The sequence below is a fragment of the Pyrus communis genome, chromosome 5, assembly GCF_041283825.1.
Source record: "Pyrus communis isolate YQ-2024b chromosome 5, ASM4128382v1, whole genome shotgun sequence".
NCBI lineage: Eukaryota > Viridiplantae > Streptophyta > Magnoliopsida > Rosales > Rosaceae > Pyrus > Pyrus communis.
The window spans coordinates 21,621,654-21,645,374 of NC_142569.1; the positions used below are offsets into that span (position 1 = coordinate 21,621,654).

The 23,721-nt window shown below is 37.8% G+C and overlaps 2 protein-coding genes and 1 long non-coding RNA gene across 3 annotated transcripts; 2 read left to right on the forward strand and 1 right to left on the reverse strand.

The window, feature by feature from the left end:
* Nucleotides 1-4,189: 4,189 nt before the first annotated feature.
* On the reverse strand, nt 4,190-7,374 carry LOC148696980 (uncharacterized). The gene is made up of 3 exons (XR_015962987.1): nt 6,926-7,374; nt 6,180-6,238; nt 4,190-4,506 (listed from the first exon to the last, which is right to left on the reverse strand). It is a non-coding gene; the product is annotated as an uncharacterized LOC148696980 (long non-coding RNA).
* A 1,524-nt stretch (nt 7,375-8,898) lies between these two features.
* On the forward strand, nt 8,899-12,646 carry LOC137726391 (uncharacterized). Its single transcript, XM_068465315.2, has 6 exons — nt 8,899-9,255; nt 9,965-10,200; nt 10,281-10,539; nt 11,583-11,762; nt 11,860-12,015; nt 12,194-12,646. The coding sequence occupies exons 1-6, from the start codon at nt 9,229-9,231 to the stop codon at nt 12,368-12,370; spliced, it is 1,035 nt and encodes a 344-aa protein (XP_068321416.2). The 5' UTR covers nt 8,899-9,228; the 3' UTR covers nt 12,371-12,646.
* Nucleotides 12,647-16,920: 4,274 nt separating this feature from the next.
* LOC137725139 (polyadenylate-binding protein RBP47) lies at nt 16,921-23,203 on the forward strand. The gene is made up of 6 exons (XM_068463728.2): nt 16,921-17,587; nt 18,993-19,473; nt 21,734-21,819; nt 21,894-22,024; nt 22,256-22,352; nt 22,789-23,203. The coding sequence occupies exons 1-6, from the start codon at nt 17,177-17,179 to the stop codon at nt 22,918-22,920; spliced, it is 1,338 nt and encodes a 445-aa protein (XP_068319829.2). The 5' UTR covers nt 16,921-17,176; the 3' UTR covers nt 22,921-23,203.
* The last annotated feature ends 518 nt before the right edge of the window (nt 23,204-23,721 follow it).

Consider the following 23,721-nt stretch of genomic DNA (forward strand, 5'->3'; position numbering starts at 1 on the left):
TAGCTAGCAAGTTGTGTCTACACATTTAGTTCATTTAATGCTAGAGTAGTGAAGTACTTGAGAGCCCATGACTTTTGGGGCTTACGGAGGGCCTTTATAAGAGGGATTAATACCTCTTATAACCAGTCAGACACACAAGAGGGAAAAAAAAACATATTACACTATTACAGAGCACTCCTTCTAATCCATTTCAAATATATATACACTACAGTTGACGTATCCTAATTTTTTAGGGTGAACCACTTAAACCTTATTGTCATATCTTTGAAGTGTTAATCCCAAGCTCATCAAGGGTTGACCATGCTAGCCCTTGTCGACGCTTCTATTTTTGAGTGTTAACAATATGCATTAGAAGAACATGACCTATATATTTCTATATACGCATGTCGAGATTGAACGTAACCGATAATTATCCCTTAATGTTAGAATTATTTTCATTATAAGTTGCTTCTTAGAATTATGTTTGAGCTCCTTACTATTGGAAACTTGAAGTTAATTTAACGATATAATGTGTTGATATGACATGAAAATTTTACCTTTGACTCGTTTTTGAGATCATAATATTTATGTTACGATATACAAGTAAGAACTCATATGGACATCCATTAAGTAAGCATGAAGATTCTGCATTATTATTTCACTATCATGTTTTTACCAAACGTCCATGAAGGAGAATACTTAAGAAATTGTTTATCAAACAAATAGTGATAGATCTGTGAGATCAATTTTCCCATCGTTATTGGAAGAAAAGTTGTTCTTGAAGAACAACGTGAATAATTATGAATGTACCATTGTCTCGCCAAGAGATTTTTGTATTCCAAAATAAGGATGGAAGATAATGCAATCCAGAAGATCACAATTCAAATGGCGAGATACTTTTACTGGAAAAATTAAAGTGACATTATCATTATTACATGTCTACAAGAATAGACATCCCAATTAGACAATTTAAAGTGTTAGCAAATGATTTATATAATGTACACCTGAGTACGTAGTTACATAGCTATAAGATACAAAATTAACTCCCTAAAAGTGGAGGTTATATTGGAAGGTCTATACAGTTGAAATAATGAAAGGTTATTGAATATCCACATTCTCTATATAATTAATCTCATAGGATATAGAAGTATTATAATTATTCAATTGCGAAATGACGAAATCCCAAAAGATATGAAAGTGACATGAAAATATATAAAAGTATCACCTCTTAATTGAGCTTTAAGACACATTTCCAACATAACTAATGTCGGAGATTGTCATGGCAGCCATGAATGGTCCTGGTGCTCCAAAAATTCCAGCCCCACAAATTAATTTCCCAGCCAAATCTGCTTCCAGATAATTCAGAGCTTTCCTGGCCAAGGATGAACAAATCTGAAGTTCAAAACAATGCAACAATATTTATGGATATAGACACCAATAGGGACGGAAGCATCACTCGTGACGAGGCACATAAGAATTTCTCAAATGGAGGATACCAAGAGCTATGTATTTCTCGAGATTTCTTGAAGTGTTTTTCTATAAAACTTATAATTATCAGGATTTATTTACTAATTTTCTGGTCTCAATGCCCCATTAGATGTAACCTTAGCCAGTGCACTAATTCTCCTCATTATATATGTGATGAGATAGTAGATATCCTTGCATTTACGTTCTGGACAACATCAAGGGATGCAAGGTTCCCAGATGATGTTACCTGTCACAGCTTCGAAACCACGAATGCAGGTAAGCGCCCCCTATGCTGATCACGTATCTCAACCGCTCGAGTTACCAAAATTTAATTTAGAGTGCTACGACAGAAAAGAGAATTAGATATTATTCATTCAACCATGTTTGCTATCACAAACAATACTGAATTTAACCTTGAGGACTTTAAGTGTACAAATTTAGTTGAGATGGATCAATTTATTGACTGTAAAAAAAGTAGTATCCAACTGAAATATTACTAACTTATTATGTAGGCTACTTCTGCAGACTGGACCTTTCTAATTATTTGCCCTATGCTTAGTAATCTTCTCACTTACTTGTGACCAGACTTCCTCCCCAAGTAAGCCCAATTTTGAACTACATGGCATGTTGTTGGCCATGGTGGTAGTACTCATTTCTAATTTGGAGATTATTCCAATGGTAAAAAGGAAGGAGTTGAAGTGAGGAGGAGGGGAATGTTGTGGTGGTTTTATCATCCACGTCCCCGATGGAGGCCTTTCGGTACCCTTGTTGACATTTATGGATTAGGTGGTGGCATCGCTCAGTGCATTTGCTCCACAGTTCAATACATTTGTTTCATTCGCCATGGGGAAAATCCTCTATAAGTGTGAAGGAATTCTTCCTCAACATACTTCGTGGCTGAAGAGACGGAGCCATAATTCTGAAATATGAACTGAAGATTTAATTTTGGGTTCTGTAAAAGGTGAATTTTTTGTGTCACTGCTGCCCCCGTCGACTTATATAAAACCATCATATTTTCTCTGTACTAATTTTATCAACCAATTTACTCACTTCAGGGCGAAGGGTTTACTGAAATAATTGGATTTCTTCGTGTTTCCAGAATTTATCGAAGCCTCCAACAATGCTGCCAGGAACATTATATCTGTTTGGGATTGTTTGTTATTGCTTCTAGTTAGCAGGTTTTCACAAAAATACTATCTTTTTTTTTTCCCAAGATCTTTGCACATTGTCTTTATAGATTTGGAAAAAGTGTATGATAGGGTCCCAAGAGACATTCTTTGGAGAATTTTAGAGAATAAAGGAGTACGAGTAACATATATCCAAGTTATAAAGAATATGTATGATGGAGTAAGGACTACCGTAAGAACTCATGAAGGACAAACCGAAAGCTTCCCCATAACTATAGGGTTACATCAAGGCTCATCTTTAAGTCTTTACTTTTTTGCATTGATAATGGATGAGTTAGGTGGATGAGCTAAGGGGACATATTCAAGATGATAATCCTTGGTGTATGCTTTTCGCAGACGATGTAGTGTTGATAGATGAAACTCAGGAAGGAGCAAATGCGAAGCTTAACCTTTGGAGAGAAGTGTTGGAATATAAGGGTCTTCGTCTAAGTCAGTTAAAGACAGAGTATATGGAGTTCAAGTTCAGTGCGAATGGAGGCTCAAATGGGTTAGGGGTGACGATTAGAGGTCAGGAGTACTAAAGAGCGACCGATTTCGCTACCTAGGATCTATCTTGCAAAAGAATGGAGAGTTGGATGGAGACCTCAATCATAGAATACAAGCTGGATGGATGAAGTGGAAGAGTGCATCGGGTGTGTTGTGCGATCGTCATATGCCACTAAGGCTCAAGGGAAAATTTTATAGAACGGCAATAAGGCCAGCAATGCTTTATGGCACAGAATGTTGGCGGTGAAGCATCAACACGTACATAAAATGAGTGTAGCAGAGATAAGAATGCTTCATTGGATGTGTGTGCACACGAGAAAGGATAAGATTAGGAATGAGGATATCCGAGGTAAAATAGGAGTAGCTGAAATTGAAGGAAAGATGACAGAAAATCGGTTACGGTGGTTTGGACATGTGAAACGAAGGTGTACTGATGTTGTGATTAGAAGATGCAATTATGAGACAAAGGTTCAAGATCAAAGTGGTAGAGGAAGACCTAGGAAGACTTTGGAAGAGATTCTAAGAAAAGACTTGGAATACTTGGATCTAATGGAAGACGTGGCACAAAACCGAGCGTAATGACGTTCTAGGATTCATACAGCCAACCCCACTTAATGAGAAAAGGCTTTGTTGTTGTTGTCGTTGTCTCCACAATCTCTAAAACTCAAATTTCCTCGTTGAGGAATCCAACATAAAGCTTCAATTTATAGATATTTGGTTGCGCATAACATTGTTTTTTGGTAAGATCGTATTAGTGCCAAAGAGTTGCTAATAATTCTTCTGGTTTTGTCATAAGATCCATGTGTTTGGTGCTCCTTTGATTACTGGTATTAAACCCTTGAGTTGTGTGAATGCCTTGTAGTTGAAGCTCTTGTAACACTTCGTGTCCAATAAATTTTGGCATATTGAGTGGAAGGAAAATATTGACAATATGTCAAATTGCCAAGTTAGCTATCAATTTAAATTTGATGTTTTGAATTTGATGTCTCATTTGGATATGCTTTAAGACCATCTCCAAAGGAGATGTCAAATCCTAAGTGGAAAGCCATGTAATCAAATTTAAAGGCAAGAGCAAGTTCCAACTGATATGTCAATTGACACACCCCAACCTAGAAAGTCCACTTGGACCCTGAATCGAGCTGTGCTGGCCGACACCTGGAAGGTGACGAAGCCATAAAATGTGATAGTGTACAAAAAGTGAATAAATTTGAATCTAAAAGTGTCAAAATACCAGAGTGCGCTACGAGTGGGAGCGAACCCATTTCACACGCGATGTCAGAGCATAAGTAAGGTACAGTGATGTGGGTAAGAATCATACCCACAAAAATATCCATCAATACTTAGATTCGCCACAGATTCTTGTCGATACAAACTCAGCAGCTAAAACCTGGAGGGCACCAAACAGAAGGTGTGAGTAAGCAATAAAACCAAGCTTCCCAAAGTTATTACCTCTCTAAAAGTAATGCCCCTAAATGTAAAACCTGTATCGTTTCCCATAAGGCAGTACAACATATATACATATATCCAAACCATACTCAGAAATGACCAAAACCACGGTTTGCCATTAACTCCACCATACATTAATAAGTAGGCCAAATGAACTAAATCAATACAAAGTGATATATCAGTCAAAGTCATCTAAAATGACATGTACAACTTATCCGTATCTCATCAATCATGGCTAGCAGATAAGTCGGAGTCACCTCTAGTGACCTGTACGACTTATCCATATCTCATCAATCATGGCTAGCATATAAGTCGGAGTCACCTCTAGTGACCTGTACGACTTATCCATATCTTATCAATCCTGGCTAGCATATAAGTCGGAGTCACCTATAGTGACCTGTACGACTTATCCATATCTTATCAATCCTGGCTAGCATATAAGTCGGAGTCACCTCTAGTGACCTGTACGACTTATCCATATCTCATCAATCCTGGCTAGCATATAAGTCGGAGTCACCTCTAGTGACCTGTACGACTTATCCATATCTTATCAATCCTGGCTAGCATATAAGTCGGAGTCACCTATAGTGACCTGTACGACTTATCCATATCTTATCAATCCTGGCTAGCATATAAGTCGGAGTCACCTATAGTGACCTGTACGATTTATCCATATCTTATCAATCCTGGCTAGCATATAGCTCAATAAGTATACCTGCACACGAGTCGGAACCACCTAAAGTGGTCTGTACGACAGGACTGGGTGTAAATAAATACGCTCAAGTGCTACGATCACGTGAAGACTGGGCGAATAATCGCGGGTCACCTACGAGTCGGAACCACCTAAAGTGGTCTGTACGACAGGACTGTGCACCTACCTTGGATCCAAGGTGAGCGTAAGGTGCGGGAGGTGAACATCACGTGAAGGACTGTGCCCTGGCCACGGGCGGGAGCACTAACACCGGGGTGCAGGTTTATGAGCTCTCAATGCATCTCAATGTAACATATGCAACTCATGGCAACCAGTACGACAGTATCGAAGTTGCCTAACACATAACTGTAGTCATGCTATAACGCAATCGATTCAACTAGTACCATAAACTCACCTGAACTTACCTGGGTGTCCTGAGTTCACCTTTGCACTTGAAAGCATTCCCAATAATTATATGCAAGTAATATACATATTGATATACCATGATGCAATCTAACACTCAACCATGTCGTAACATTCTCAATTATAAACAATACGGTGTGAAGTGTACAATCAATAACGTCATACTCCCAAACTACTTATTTTCAGGGATAATTATCCATGACGACCCAATTAACACTAATTTAGCTACCTAATTCATAAAACTAAAACTTGCCTTTACCAATTTCCTTCGCATTACTCAATTTCCCAAGCAAGGCTTTTGTCTCAAATATTTTATGGCTGCATCTAACGTCTCGTTAGACTGCCTACGTACCCTAAATAGGGATCAAGCCATTCGTAGTTCATAAAGGTACTTCAAGCATTCACAATAATTATATATGAAAGTAATATGCCTAAACAATTTTAAAGTGTCGATAGAACTCTCAACAATATGTACGATAAAAAGGAAAAGATCCACTTACCTGAAGTCCACGCTATGATTCTCTAGCGCACACATCGAGGCGTCCTGAATGATTGGTCCCTGTGACCAATTATCAAATCACATCTCAGAACTCTTATCCGAAGAATACGTAATTCACATAAAACACAACCTCAACGACATTCTAAAATAGTTTGAGACCCATTGATCACAAGTCAACCGTCGATCAAAGATCGACGGTTGGGTTTGCAACCCTGTATAACTTGACCCGGAAGATCCGCATATCAGATTTCCAATCCGCAACTTCCAACGATCCACAATATGTTTCTAGAATAACATATTAAAATTTCATTACGATCCAACGGTCAGATCTCCGCCAATTGCCTAAAACAAGTGGTCGTGAACATTTATCTTACTAACTTACAAATCCAATTCAGGAAGATCCGTAAGTCGGATTCCCGATCCGTAAATTCCTATGATCTTTAAATATTACGTATTATAATGTATCCAATTTTGGTGACGATCCAACGGTCGGATCGTCGATTCACATTTTTATCAAGTAACGTATCGTAACGAATTTAGATTCCAACTATCAACCTACGTCATTCAAATGACAAAACTGAATTCAAGACATTTGACATAGCCTAAAAATAGCATTGGCGGCCCACTGGCCACGCGCCGCCGCGGGTGGCGGTCGGCCGCCCCGACTCGCCGGAAAAGTCAACTATTTCCAAAAATTCTCAAACTTCACAGAAATGAAGATCTCAGTGAGTGGAGCAACTTTCATACCTGCCATGAAGTCCAAAAGTGGACGGAAGATGGTCAATTTTGACCACGAAGCCGGCGGGTGCCTAAAACTTCCCGACGTCGATTCGTCGTCTACGGTGGTCCAACGGGGTCAAGGTTGGTTGGGTTTTGCTCCTGGGATGATGGGCTACAAAGCCCAAGTGGTGGCATCGGCCATTGCTTTGCCGATTTGCCGGAAAATCGAAAAGGGTGGCCGGAGCACCATTGATTTTCGTCAACTTTCGTGGCCTCAAACCGCCCCATACCATGGTTAATCAAGGTGGTTCTTGGGTGGGTTTTGTAGAGGGGAATGAGAGCTTCAAGATGGTGGTGGTGGCATCGAAAAACTCCACCGGAGTTGGCCGGAATCGGCCTTGGAAAATGGGCACCCGCGGTGGGTGCGGGTGGACGAAAACCCACTTTTTTTTTTTTTTCCTTTTCTTTTCTTTCTTCCAATTCTGATTGGGCTTTTCCCCACAAGGGGGGAATTTAATTTAAATAAACGCTAAACCTTGAATAACCAATTTCGAACGTCCGTAACTATACCGTTATAATCCGGACTCGCAAACAGCTTTCGCCTATACGTTCGTACCAATAAGTACTACGAGGATATGCTAAAAGAATAAGTCCCACATCTCTCGAGTCGATGGTCAACGGAAGTCAAAGTCCTTGCCTCTAGGGCAATTTTGTAAATTCACGCTTTTAAAATAAAATAAAAACGTAAAATTTGGAACGGGTTGTCACATCAATCCTATGTAGATTGACATATGAGTTTTCATATGTCAAATTTGACATATGAGAAAATGTGATGTCAAATAATTTTTAATTATTTTATTATGTGAGCCTCATTAATGCACCAATTATAGATCTTGAAAATTTATTTGAATTGATTTCTTTTTAAAATGAGTCCAACAAATATCATTTATAACAAAAAAAACATATCAGTTGAAAAAAAAAAGGAAAATCTAACACTGCCGCGTCAGCCAACAAATTAACATATGACATTTATCTTTTGACATCTCCATAGAGATGCTCCACCAAAAGTCAATTCTAGTCATTCTACATCATTGTGAGTTACAAGAACTCAAGTGGCCGAGTTAAGTCCAACAATTGACAAGTCTGAGTCGCACATGCTAGTTATGACATACTGAGACAATTTAGGAAACTTCGACCACTTCTACCCTCAAGTTGGTCTTTCTCGAGCACTTCAAGTTCGTCATCGCAACATTTTGGGTTAGGGAGACTCCAAAGATATTATTGATCGTGTAAATAATGTTTGAACTTCTTTGTGGCGTCTTGTGGTTTTGCCTTCAGGACATTGAAGTTTTTTTTCTGAAGTTTGATATCATGACGTTTGTGCATGTGTTTAATAAAGCTAATTTTTGGTTGATAACGTAATTAAGTTAGATCACTCTTTTTCCTCGAGTTGTATTTGGCTTAATGTCATCCCTTGGAGCACTAGAAACGCCATCCTCTTTGGTAACTGTTGTCCCGGTTGCCCTCGTAGTTTTGCGATTTAATATATTTCCCTTTAAAAAGTATGTATTTTTTAAAATTGAAATTTTCTTTTGAGAACAAAGTCAAACTATTTGCCCACACAATTAAACAAACAAAAGTCACTTTTTTTTTTCATAATTAAAAGTCACATAAAAGAGACATCACTCAAATGATGATGAACAAACTTGTATTCTAAGCAAAAATCCCAAAATAAAAAATAAAAAAATAAAATAAAAGCAAGTAGCATAACGGGAAGCCCATTGACAAAACTTATGCGTTTTCTGTGGGCTTTCAAATTCTTAATAATAATTAAATATAAAAAAACAAAACTTTTAATTAACTCCATTAATAATTAAAAGCATTTTCCGGTCGGAAACAGTACCAACTATTTGGGAAATCGTCAAACATTAATATCGTTCTCTTTCCTTAATGTCGTTCTCTTTCCTTAATTAATGGGCGCTGAAGATCACTCAAACGATGCCGTTCCAGCACTAACAAGTCCAGAGAGAACTCGAAAGGGAAGACACACACACGCAAAAGCAGGAGGAAGAGATCGTGCAACGGGTCTCTCAGAGGAACAGAGGCATCTAATCATAGTGTTCTTCACGAGCAAAAGCTCCGAACCCCATCAAAATAAACATATTATACTCTCCCTCTCTCTCCTCCTCCTCCTCCTCTTTCTCTCTCTACCTTTTCCATTTTATCCAATTTTTTTTGTTGGGTTTTTGAATTAATGGCTATTGTGAGGAATAAAGCTTGAGAAAACTAAAGCAGGAGGAGGAATGCTTGCCTTTTGAGCTCCCATTACAATGGCTGATGATCTCTGGTCCTTCAAGGTTTGCTATTTCATGCTCCTTTTGAAATTTCAGCTGTTTTTCTTTCTGCCTTTTTTCTTTTTCTGGACTTTTAATTTTTGGGGTATTGGATTCTGACCCTTTTGTAATTTGTTTGATTATTTTATGGGTTGCATGTGAATTTCCCGATCTGGGTGCTGAAATTCTTTACATTTTGCTTCCCGGATTTATCGGTTGCTTTTGGTCTGTGCATTCAAGCTGAAGCAAACCCAGATATCCTTTTTTATTAGGAAAATGGGTCTTAATCACACTATTATTTTACTTAATGAATTAATTAATAGCACAATAATGCAATTTATGAACCCTGGGAATGTTTGTTGGATCATTCCATTCATACCCATGTCGTTTGTTCATCAGATTGAATGAAAAGTTTAAACCTTTGTTAGGATTAATTACCCATGTCATATTTTTATCTGTTAGGATTAAATCTTAATCACACCATTGTTGTTTTACTTAATCACTGTGATTTAATAGCTTAATCATGCGATTTTGTGAGTCCTGGGAGTTTTTGGATCATTGAAATTAGACCCATTTCATTTTGTTCTTCCTGCTGAGTTGACTGTGCATAAACTTCTGCGTAGCTTGATGGCGATCGGATTGACTTGTAAAGTTTGGACTTTGTTAGGACTAATTACCCTTTATTATTTTTTATTTACCTTCAATTTTGCATTGCCCAATTCATGGACTGCAGGATATATTTTTGATAAAGGCGCCGAAGAATTCTCCATTGGTGCTGCGGATGATTGTTGTGTTGTTTGCAATGGTCTGTGGTGTCTATATTTGCTCAATTTGTTTACAGCAGGTCAGCACCCGCACAAAATCTGGATTCTTAAATATTGAGGTGATTCAAAGGCCGTGTCCACAGCTTGATGTTGAGCCCGAAGAACTTCGTTATATGCACTACCCAAAGCCCAAAACTTATAGCAGGTATGCTACTGGTTGTTGGAGTTTCAAGTTTGGGTTCTATTTGGAATGCAATGGTTTAGATTTATTTTTGTGCATAATAGGGATGAGTGTGCGTGCAATCCTGTGCAATACTTCGCAATTTTGTCGATGCAGAGGTCTGGGAGTGGGTGGTTTGAGACACTATTGAATAATCATACTAACATAAGCTCAAATGGGGAGATTTTCTCTGTGAAAGTTAGGAGAAGTAATATTTCAACGATCGTTGAGACTTTGGACAGACTTTATAATCTAGATTGGTTGAGTAGCGCCTCAAAGAATGAATGCACCGCTGCAGTTGGCTTGAAGTGGATGCTTAATCAGGTCAGTGTTTTTTCATGCATTGTTTTTTGGTTTTTTATTTCTGTTAATTGGCTATTTGGTGGTTTTGTTGAGTGAGAGACAATGGTATTTCAGTTCAGTACATTCTATTTATGATTGGATATGGTAGTTTCTTTATGATTTTCTAGGGTCATGGAAGGTCGGCAAGTATGAATGGATGATTGACGATCCTGCACTTATTTTGTATCTCACTGGTGGCTAGTGGGACGGGTTGAGAGATGGCTGAAAATAGACAATGATTTTCTGGACAACTGTTAGGCTTGAATTTTATATGCTAATGTGTAGCACTGCAGGAATTAAATTGCTTCCATGAAATTTATACGTTACAAAAAGATGGTATTAGTCTCACACTTTGTTTAGATTATGTATTGATGCATGAATGCTCAGTATTTGCATTACGACATATTTTAGAGACATAGGCAATGCTATCATTAAGAACTGCTTGTCCTGAATGAAACTGAAGAGCCTATTAGGAAGCTAGCCTTCAAGTAATGTAATTTAGGGTATTGAAGGGATGATACAATTGAATTAGCAAGAAGCGTACAGATTTCATGAAAACTGATGGATCTAGATATTGTTCATCATATCATGTCACTGAGTGAAGAACGTCCTGTAAGTAATGAAGACCTTATATTTTAAAGTATAGGACCATCTCACTGCAACTAATGAATAATTATTAACGAAGGAGGATGAGTTGAGTAACATTTCAGACTTGATTGGGATGGTAGTTACATGGATACAAGTCTTGGTCAGAAAGAACTTTGGTGCGAACTAAGATTTGGGTTTATCCATCTAGTACTTTAATTTGGTCCATCGAAATGTCCACCCAATTTGTTTCTCATAACCAATTGGTCTGAAACTCATTCCTTATGTTTATATTTGTATCAAATTCAGTGTTCTAGGTGGAATATGACCAGTAGGCAATAGTTTGGTTAGCTCATGAGAAACAATTTAACATGTACTGCTCTGCATTTTCTTGTTTCATGCATGGACCAGCCAATTAAATATTGCAACATTTTATGCAGGGCTTGATGCAGCATCACGAAGAAATAGTAGAGTACTTCAATACACGGGGTGTTTCTGCTATCTTTCTCTTTCGAAGAAATCTGTTGCGGAGGATGATCTCTGTGCTTGCAAATTTGTATGACCGAGATAATAAGCTGCTTAATGGGACCCACAAGTCTCACGTGCATTCTCCTCACGAGGTCTGTGTCTCCCTCCCTCATATGCAAGGTTTTTAAGGAAAAGTGAATTGCTTGTTTTTAACTTGATTTGCAAACTTATTACATGTCATGGCTGCAGGCAGAAATACTTGCAAAATACAAGCCTACAATCAATGCAACTTTGCTGATACCCAACCTGAAGCAAGTACAGGATACAACCACGAAAGCTTTGGAATATTTCAAGAGCACCCGTCATATTATCCTCTACTATGAGGATATCGTAAAAAACCGCACTGTAAGAGAAACATTATGAACGCTAAACTGATTTTTCATTTCGTTGTTTGCAATAAATTAATACTTGTGCATCAGTATTTTTGTCTCCACCCTCCTCTTTCCTTAAACCAGCGCCCCAAAAAAAGGGTAGAAAATAAAGAACACCAACCCCTGAAAGTTTCAGTTTTGTGTGTTTGCAGAAGTTGCTTGATGTTCAAGATTTTCTTAAGGTTCCAAAAAGGGATTTAAAGAGTCGCCAGGTGAAGATACACAAAGGTAATTTGTCTAGTCAGATTGAGAATTGGGGCGACATCCAAAAGACACTTACAGGAACACAGTATGAAAGCTTCCTCAGTGCGGATTATCGAAGAAGGTAAGCAGCAGTGAGGCGATGTATAAACCGTGCTTTATTCATTTCACATTTTTGTTTCTTCTTTCGTCTTCAGCCGCGGAAGCCAACGGGTTACCTCCCTGTTGGAATTTTGGCTGCAGCCTCTAATTTTGATTGTAGCTTCTTTGTCACTCGATTTTTGTTTCGTTTTTGCCACACTCGTTTAATATTCAATTGATTCTTTGTCTTCTCCTTCTCTACGAGAAACATCGTCGTTGTATTCAAGCTAATCAATAGAGAAAGTTGTAGTTTCACCTTGCAACGTATGAAAATCTTCAGAAATTTACCAATGCAACATGTTATTAGTCGTCGATTAAACTTTTGCCCATCTTCACAATACTTTGGAGCAATTTGTAGTACAGGGATTAGGATCCTATCCGGATCCTCTTTGTGGGGATCTGGAGGATCAATCAATCGTGTTTGTTTATCGTACGTTTTTTATATTTTTTATTTAAAATTAAACGCTAACAATACTTAACGAAAACTAACTGCACGATGTATGACGAATAGACACGATTGATCTTTCAGATCCCAACAAGGAGGATCTGGAGAGGATCCTCATCCGTAGTACTGATGGCCGGCCATTTGAGGTGTCTTCTTGCTTCCATGAAGGACCCTCACATTGTGCCGGACACACTCTTCATAAACTTTGTTCCCCTGCAACTTTAAGGGATGCCATTAATAACAAAGGTTTTTTTAGTCAAAATGGTCCTTGAGATTTGCATAACATATAACTTTGGTCTCTGAGATTGAAAATCAATTGAAATGGTCCATAAGATTGTCCATCATTCATCATTTTGGTCATTCTGTCAAAAACTCTTTGGGCAATTTTTAAAGCTTTGTAATTCAATCATTTCTTAATCAAATTTGACCCATAATATATAAAAATGAAGATAAGAAAGTGTAGAACAAGATTATACCTATTTGGAAGCCCAATGGTTTCCGGAGATGGCCAGAAAATAGCCTGAAATGTGACTGGTCCACGGGAAAACTGGAAAACTCGCCGGAAATTGGGTAAACTTTAAACATTCATAACTTCTTCAATACTCAACGAAGTTGAATGATTAAAAAACAAAAATCATACTTTTCGATGAGACGAAGAGAATGGTACCTTTCTCGATGGCTAATTTGGGTGCTTTGGCCAGAAATGGCTCGAAAGTGGCTAACTTGAGACCAAGACAGCTAATTTCGAGCCATTTTTCGGCCAAACCACATCGAGCTAGCCGTCGAGAAAGGTACCATTCTCTTTGTCTCGTTGAGAAGTATAATTTTTATTTTTTAATCACTCGATTTCGTTGAGTATTAAAGAAGTTATGAATGTTTAAAGTTTACCCAGTTTCCGGCGAGTTTTCCAGTTTTCCAGCAGACCAGTCACCTTTCATGCTATTTTCCGGCCATCTCCGGCAACCATTGGGCTTCCAAATAGGTATAATCTTATTTTGCACTTTTCTATCTTCATTTTCATATATTATGGGTCGAATTTGGTTAAGAAATGATTGAGTTACGAAACTTTGAAAATTGTCCAAAGAGTTTTTAAAGGAAGGACCAAAATGATGAATGACGGATAATCTCAAGGACCATTTCTATTGATTTTCATTTTCAGGGACCAAAGTTATGTGTTATGCAAATCTTAATGACCATTTTAGCTAAAAAGCCTATTACAAATCCCAATGGAGACGATGTTCAAGGAGCTCGGTCGAGAAGAATTTACATAAAAAAATAGGGAGTTTTAACGAAAAGCCCACGTTACTGTTTACTTTAACGAAAAACCACATTTTTATACCAAAAAGTCAATCCTGGTACTATTCACTTTACCCTTTATTTTGTCCTTATCATTAAAACTCAAAGTTTTCAAGCTCTTCTAATTAGTTTTCCTAAAAAAATAACAATATTTCGAATTAATGACGCAAGAACATGTATGAGAGTTAAAACACATTTTGAACGCATAACATTACTCGGCAGATTTAGAACGCTGTTAACTTGATGTCTCAGTTACATGTAAGAATAGAACGCTGTCAATTTGGTGTCACTTGGCAGGTTAGAACGTTGTTCATGTAAGTTTCTCGATTTGAAGTTTGATCTTATCCTGGAAATTTTGTTAGGTGGGGTTCTAAAAGAAAAGAGGAAAATGCGGTTTACCGACCTGTATTGCATTTGTTTCACAAATGTATTGTTTGTCTGGTGAGGTAGGACATGCTGGATGTTTTGACCGGAGGGTAGAGGCTGGTCAAAAATTTACAATCCGGCACATAAAGGAACGCGTACGACCGCGTTTTCATCATTCTACCTAGGCTGCGCTATTGTTGGCCGTTAGATACAACTCGCGTCAATTGTGGGACCCAGATAGCTTTTTGTTTCCTGTTTTGGCCAGTGGACAAAAATTCAACCACCTCAATCTCCATTCTCCAAAATTTGACTTTTTATTTTTAACCCCCAAAAACTTGAGGCTCCGAATGTGTGACTACATATAAAAGGCAAAAAGGACCACAGCTCCTTCTTTTGTCGTACAAAATCAAGCCTTCTTTATAAGTGACAGACCATGAATATACCTTATTTATATCAAAATAATTAATTTTAACTATTTAAAAATTAAAAAAAAAAACCGATGACAAGCCATAATTATCTACTATTTTTGAGGGCCGGGAAGACTCATAGAGGCATTTCAGCCTTCTTTTGGCCACAAGTCTAACTTCCACACCAGCAGCGGGTTTTGAACCCGAGATCTCTAGTTTTTAGTTTTAAAAAAATCTCGTAATTCGTTATTTACCACTGGATCATCAACTCGTGGTTTAATTGCTTTTAACTATAAATAACTTCAAAAGCGTTTGTGTAGCTCGTGGTTTAATTGCTTTTAACTATAAATAACTTCAAAAGCGTTTGTGTACACAATTTGCATGTATGTATATTTGACAAAAATTAAATAGAGTTCATTCAAAAAGGAAAGAATAGGAGCATCTCTAGAGCAAATGTCAACCTTTTGAGACAATATTTGTTGGTCAACCTTTTGGTTTAATTAAGAGCATTTTCAAAATAAATGTCAAAACTACCACATAGACATACAATAGTAAAAAATGACATCACACTCTCTCCAACAAAGCTTTTATTTTCTTATGGGGTGGCGTTGAGTAAATTGAAAGCAAAGTCTTTTGCTGTCATATTTGACTATCAAATTTATTTAATATTTTTTTATGGATGTGATGCATTATATAATCAATGTTGTTATACTTCAAAGTATTTGATTAGTTGTCTCAATAATTGGACTCCACAAAGAGATGAATAAAATTATAGAATGATACTATTATTTTACATATCGGATGGAGCAAAAAAATTGTTCAAATTACCACATAAGCCATCAAATAATCTCAAGGAAAAATCATTAGGCAAAACACACTTGACCACTTGGTGCACTGGTCTTCAAGTCCAAGTCTATTATGATTAGATAATTTAATTGGTGTTGAGCATTACTACTACGAAATTGAATCCGCTCCGGACCTTAGTGTCTAAAGCCTAAGGATTAACTTATCTGGATAGCACAAATTGAATCCAACAGTCTCCATTAACTCATTTCGTTGGTCCACAACACACAAACCAACTCTAGTTTCTTTTACACATCAATCAACAGCCCAGATGGATTGATCATTAGACTCCGAACACTAAGGTTAAAGCGGATCCAATTCCTTAATACTACATTACATGCGTCAAATCAGTGTATTTTACAAGTCCAATGAATTTTACAAATTTAATTCATCTGATGATATCTATGGTAATTGTCAATACTATTTAACGAGGACGAACCAATTAATTGTTGCCAGGATCATGCCAATCCATTTGCTCATGGAACCACAAAGGCACAAAGCACTTTGACCCGACCATTTGATATAACAGCGCCAATTCTCGAGTTCAAGTACATTACGATCTTGATAGCAAATAATCATCCTCGAACATTACCACCACATTAAGTGAGTGCCGTTGGATGAATGTCATTTAATCTACCATCAATAGGTTCATCCCATTCATTGGCTTATTGGAGTTACCTTAATTAGCTTCTTTTTTTGGCCCAATACCTTAGTTTTTAGTAAAACAACATATTTTACAATAAAGGAATGAGAAAGTTCAGAGTTTGGGTAAGCTAGATAATTGACAACCTATTTTTGGTATCGAAATCGTCATTCACAAAATTCGAATATAAAACCTCTCACTTAAAAATTAAAAGCAATATTATCAGATTGTAGTATTGATTGACCGCAAATCCCTTAATTAGCTTTGGTCAATATATGAAGGCTAGACAGTGCCAGAAAAGGGGACAAATTAAGTGAAAAATTGATAACGTGCAATCCAGCTCACCTAAAGCACCAGTTAGCATCCACTCCATGCTGTCCATGTACATCGGACGAGAGTAATTCCCTCGGGCCTCAGACCCAAAACAAATTACCGACTGAGGAGGGCCCCACACGTCACGGACGGCAAGCAAACGTGATTTAACGGACGGACGTAGCAAACGAGGTCCCATCTCAAAAATGGAAAATACACATATTTAAATAAAAAAATATAAAAAATCTAATCATAAGCAATAATCACACCACCGCCGCCCTTTAAAATCCCATTTCGTCACTTGAAACCCCTCTCCCTCTTCGCTTCCGCGCAGACCTCGCCTCCCTCCTCTCTCTAGCTTCAAACCGCTCTCTCTGCTCTCTCTCCTCAAACCTCAAAGAACATAGAGACCAAGAATTCTAGAGAGAGAGAGAGGTGCAGAGAGAAGAGAAGAGAATCACAAGCTCGGAAGAACTCCATCATGGCCCAGCAATCTAACGGCGGCGCCGATCTGGGCACTCAGCAGCAGCATCTGCAACAACAACAGCAACAACAGCAGCAGCAGCAATGGATGCACCAGCAGCAGCAGCAGCAGCAGCAATGGATGGCCATGCAGTACCCGGCCGCGGCGATGGCGATGATGCAGCAGCAGATGATGGTGTACCCGCAGCATTACATGCCATACGCGGCGACTCCCCATCATCCTCACCACAATCCATACCAGCAGCAACCTCAGGCTGTGGCGTATCAGCAGCAGCAGCCGCCGAAGCAGCAGCATTCGCCGTCCCAGAAACAGGGGCCCACCGACGAGGTCAGGACCATCTGGGTCGGCGACCTTCATCATTGGATGGACGAGACTTACCTTCACGGATGCTTTGCTCACACTGGACAGGTCAGATTTTAGCTTCAGTGGACTTCTTGTATGAACTCATTTGGGGTTTTGTTTAACTAAAGTTTTGAAATTTTGATGAAAAGAATTGTGGGTTTTAGTTTATTTTACATAATTACAGCTCAATGATTGATTGGAGGTTGATGGTTTCTTTTATGATTGAATGTTATGTGATTGTCATAGCGTGTATCCTAGCTTATCTTTGCGGTTTTTCGGTAGTTAGAAATGCCAACTACTCACTACAAAAATCAGTCTTGGTATATCAAGATGACTATACCTAGATAGAAATGATGCAGGTTTCGGTTAGTTGAGTATGTTCAGTGGCGAGGTCTATCTCTTTACTGGTTATGTTGGGTCAACTCTGTTTATTGTAGATGGTGGCTGGTTCAGCTTATAGTATCCCACGACCCGACAGCAGTGTATATGGTCTTTGAATACCGTTGAATATGTGAGATTCCTAGCAACAGTTTCTTGCTGCATGCAATAATGACCATAGCTTGACAAATTAAATGCAAAACCCTTCTTGAGTGACTACCGTGTTTTCGGATAGAGGGACTGAGGGAGCAATAGCGGTTGATCCACTCCCCATTCTGTAGTGGTGTTATGGCAATGCCCATTCTACTGCAAACCATTCATGTGGTGTTAATCTCTTTTGCCACGTTTTGAATACTGTCTGTACTGTAGATAGTTTACAGGTGCTCCGGCGGATTGGTCAATTGTCAATTATTGCAGAGCCAAAAATCCTTGTTTAAATACTATTTAGGACATCCGATCATCTGGTAATTATAATTGATATGGACGAGTAATCTTCCGTTTCCAGCTTGTCATCCTTCCCTGCCTTGGGGTCAAGTGAATGATGGTGAATATTGGGCACTAAGGTGTTCTTTAGTTGTGTAGTTATCTTATGTTGCTTTTGTACAGCCTTTTGTTTACTAGTGCCAAATGTTTGTTAGAGTGCAGTTGCAATGTCTTTCTCTGCTTTTTTTGTTTTTCTAGTTAGGTCACGTCTTTTTGGGTTGTTATCTGATGTCAAGTTCTAATAATTACCATCTGTCTCAAACATGATAAAAGCATCCTTCGATTATGAGAACTGAAGCAATTGAGAAGCAATGTATCATGGGCCTGTTCTTCCCTATTTCTTTAATTGAATATGAGGATATAGAATAACAAATCTTAAGAAGTGAAACTTGACACTAGGAACCAACATCCCCCTTATGTGGAGATTTTCCCATGTTACCACAATTATTTGCCATTGTGATGGTCTTAAGTGCACTCCAATAACAATTAATAAAACACGCTAATATCTATAATTTTATTTGAAAAAAAATAAATTCCGTGTATTCATTTTCTTGGGTAAGAGCTTTACTTTGCCACTAACTATGTGCTTTTGATGTCACAAACGGTGCAGGTTTCCTCGGTAAAGGTTATACGCAATAAGCAAACTGGTCAGTCAGAGGGATATGGATTTGTTGAGTTCTATTCACGTGAAGTAGCTGAAGAAGTTTTGCAGAACTGTAACGGAGTTCCCATGCCGAATACAGAGCAGCCTTTTCGTTTGAACTGGGCAACCTTCAGTGCTGGTGATAGACGAGCAGACCCTAGTTCTGATCTATCTATCTTTGTAGGAGATTTGGCTACAGATGTGACTGACACTATGTTGCAGGAGACTTTTTCTAGTAGATATTCATCTGTTAAGGGAGCAAAAGTTGTTCTAGATGCAAATACTGGACGTTCAAAAGGTTATGGTTTTGTTAGGTTTGGTGATGAAAATGAGAGGTCAAGGGCCATTGCCGAAATGAATGGTGCGTATTGTTCAAGCAGGGCCATGCGCATAGGTGTTGCAACACCCAAAAAATCACCTGCATATCAACAACAGTATTCTTCACAAGGTATGATATAATGCCCCTGTTTTTCTTCTTTGTTGCTTAATATTGATTGTCTTGTGGCTGTCTTTATGAATATATACCTCCATCATAAATCCGCTCATTTTTGTCCAAGCGCATTTAATAATAAGTCTAGCTTATCATTTACATACTTGTATTTACTAATGCTCTCCAATTCCCTTTTTTTGTTGATTGTGTACTTTTCTCTATGATCATTTAATGTCAGTTGTATCTATCTGCTTGTCTTCTGATGTAAGGTGAGTGAGTTAGGAGGGGTTCAGAAGCAGTTGTGATTGAGTTATAGGCAGCATCATTGCATAGTCTCGTTTATTTTTGTTGCTCTATTTTGTTCTTTCTCCAGCATCTTTTATTAGAGAGCTTCTCTATTTCTACTAAAGCAATGGGTAGTACAAATCATCACTATTTCTTCAATTGTTGGAATCGTCGCAGTCCATTTAGCTTTCTGTTTTATTGTCCCTTTTCAATACTCAAGCCATGAGTGAATTTTATTAGTTTTTGTTTTTTGGATTATTTGTTTTCTTCGATTCCTATTTTATGGTCTATCTCTTAGGTTCTAGGTTTTGTTTTGAGAGTTTGATAGGGTCCTTTCCTGCATGGTAAATACTTTTCGTACATGCCAAATCTATGATGTATTTGTGGTTGCTGAGATTAACATCTTCAAAAGAAAGTTTCAATTACAATTATACATTCTGGGGAATTTCTTTTCCTGCCTCATTTGGTTTCAAACTTGGTTCCACAAACACTACTACTTGCTCTTCACCCCCCCCCCCCCCCCCCCCCCCCCCCCCCTCCCCAAAACTGGAAACTGTCATTTCAAACCACAGGAATTTTTATCATATTGTGTTCTTCTATTAATATTTTATTCCTTGTTCAACATCATTCTTAACTGCTTCGATGAAACCAATAAGTCATTTAATTGCTGACAAATAATGTGTGTATGTAGTGGTGGTTTCATCTGTTGAGTACTTTTTCATATCTTTGCACATTGTCTTCACTAAGTTCGGTAATCTTTAGAAATTTAGATGATAACTCTTCTAAAATTTTTAATTCTAAAATTTAGTTGAGGTTAAATTCAACGTGAGAAGTTAAGCTTAAGCAATCTCACATGCATTGTTAGTTTATTTATTTATTTATTATTTATTAGAAAGAGTAGGTTTCCACTAAGCTAGAGTGTTGTCATTTGAATTCTCATTTGGGTTCATACGTATGATGTCATTTGAGTTCTCAGTTCTCACCAGGTACAGATTTGGCCATGCATAATAAGTAAACGCTAAAGGGTTGACCAACAAAAAAGTTTGTTAGATGAATTGTTACCAACAAAAAAGTTTGATAGATAAATTGTTGTTGACAAATGGAGTCACATCATTTAGTGGGCAGAGGATTTTCTAAAACAAGCAACAAGAGAACGCATTTGAAAGACAAGGGATACCACTTTTTTGAAAGAATTTTCAAAACCATGTTTTAGAGTGGCAGTTTTCATTTCATATGGTAAGCATATCATGACAAGAGTATTGAGAAGGTAGAATATATTTATATTCACTGTTCTAAAAATCCCCGCCTAGCACCGCCTAGGCGATAGGCGGCTGGTCACCCCTTGATTAATCTCTAGGCCTTTGAAAATTAAGAAAGGGCCCTTAGACCTAATTAGGTGCCCGCCTACCCCATCTAGGTACCCGCCTAGGTCACCACTCTTACTTAGACAGAACATAGATAGTGTTCGTTTTGCATTTTATATTATTCACTAAACTGTAAGTGGCTTGTTGATACTTGGATAAACGCTCCTTATATGCTTGTTCCCCATGTTTTCATTATGTTCTAATGCTTTATAATCTATATTTCATTCTACTTAGCAATTTTGTATCCCAATACAATTGTGTATTTTTAAGTATAAATAGGCATTTATTTATACGATATATAATAAATGTACTTAAATCCGCCTAGGCTCTCTAGGAGCTAGGCCTTAACCTGCCGCCCGACTAGCGCCTAGGGTACTCTATGCCAAACATAACTACTAGGCCCTAATGCCATTATGTTTTAACCTTCTATGGCACTCTGTGCCAAACAAATCCACTATTACACTTGCCCCCATCTGAAAGGAAAGAAAAGATAACAAGTCTGGGTCCGCTCCTAGAATCAATCATAACTACTAGCACTACTGTAGGAAATGCAAGTTTCTTTTTTATTAAGTTGGGTATATTGAATGGGATTTCATACTAAATGTATTACTTTTATCCTCTTGAATTAGCATTGGTATTGGCTGGTGGTGGACATGCATCAAATGTTGCTGTCGCCCAAGGGTCCCAGTTTGACACTGAGCCCAATAACACAACTGTAAGTCTGTCTCTACTTTCCTGTTAAAATTATCATTAACCCTAAATAGCTCTTTAATCTATCACTTATTGTAGATATTTGTTGGAGGGCTTGATTCTGAGGTCAATGATGAAGACCTCCGGCAGCCTTTTTCTCATTTCGGTGAAGTTGTCTCTGTGAAAATACCAGTTGGAAAAGCTTGTGGTTTTGTTCAGTTTGCTAATAGGTACCCTTCTCATTTAAGATATATGGGTCCTAATATCTTGTTATTTGGAAATAAAGCTAAAGCTGCAATGTCAAATATCAATGTTACAATTATTTATTCAATAATAAACTGAATAAAAGAAATATGATCAAAATTGTTGAAGACTGAAGGGGGTAAATAGTAACGTTGTAATCTTATTATGTGGAGCCATAAACCATGTAACGGACTCCCTAATATTGTTTCAATTTGCAGGAAGGATGCTGAGAACGCAATACAGATGTTGAATGGAACAGTTATTGGCAAGCAAACAGTTCGACTTTCTTGGGGTCGCAGTCAGGGGAACAAGCAGGTAATACTAGGTCAATTATTTCATTTAATTGTCTGCTGGCTATTAAGCTATATAACACTCAGAAATGTATTTCTGAATATCACCTGTATTTATCTTGGCATTTGTCTGGTTTGATCTTTATTTTGCTCTACAACATAGGAGGGCCACACATAATCTCCCATCCTTCGCCCCTTCTCTTCTTGCACTTCAAAATGATCCCAATGTCAGCAACATTAGAATACCACAATAATGTTTATGCCCCATCCTTTGTTGTATATTCCACCATTTTAGAATGTAGAATCCCCGCACTTTCTCGACCCCACCCCTAAACCTAAAACCTTACATTTCTAAGAGTAGAATGAATTGTCCCCTAGGGTAGTTATCTACCAGTTTAGCACATAGAATCCTCAGAGCTTCCTCATTGTGTTATCTCATTATTGACCAAGTGTTTTTTCAGTGGAGGTCGGATTCAAGTAACCAGTGGAACGGAGCACATTATGGAGGACAGGGCTATGGTGGGTATGGACATGTGCCACAGGGTCAGGACCTGAGCATGCACACCGCAGCTGCAGTTAACGGGACTTCTTAACAGGGCTATGGCCGATGCCAACAGCGTGTAAACTGAACTTACAGAAAGTGGCGTTTTAGATATAGTTATCGGTGCCTTTAATTGAAGTAGGGTTGATTTGGCAGCTAAATCTGTAATGTGAGGAATTTTTGATACCGGATTGAATTGAAATCTTGAAGTCTGTGTGAGATGAATACTTGGGTCTGCCTGACAATCTTCGAATCGACCGGAATTCTTTCATCCAGGAAAATATGTAAACTAAGAAAAGAAGATTGAGAACAATAATGAGTTCATATTCGTGCTATCCGTTAATCAGTTTATACCGATCTGGTGTGGTATTAATGTTTAGTTTTTAGACTTGATGCTTGTAAGTTTTCATCAGTTTAAATTGGTAGACCACTCTGGTTGTGCAAAAATTCGGAGTGGAATTCGAACGTAAGTCGGAATTCATATATTTTTAGTTTTTAGATACTCTCAAACTTCTTCAAATACACAATTCATTTTATTCTTTATATATGCAATTTATTATCAGATTTTTTAATCAAAATAGTTTCAGAGATTTGCATAATTCTTCACTTAGGTCTCTGAGATTTGAAATCAATACAAGTGGTCCCTGAGATTGTCCACCATCAATCATTTTGGTAATTCCGTGAATGGTTATGTCAAATAAAGATTAAAATGACAAAACTACTCTCAATTTAATAAATAGTAGGTCAAAATGATTTGACAAAAATTGAGGGTATTTTTGTCATTCTATCCTTATTTATTGAAGATTTTTTACGGAATGACCAAAATGATTGATGATGAAAAAACTCAGGGACC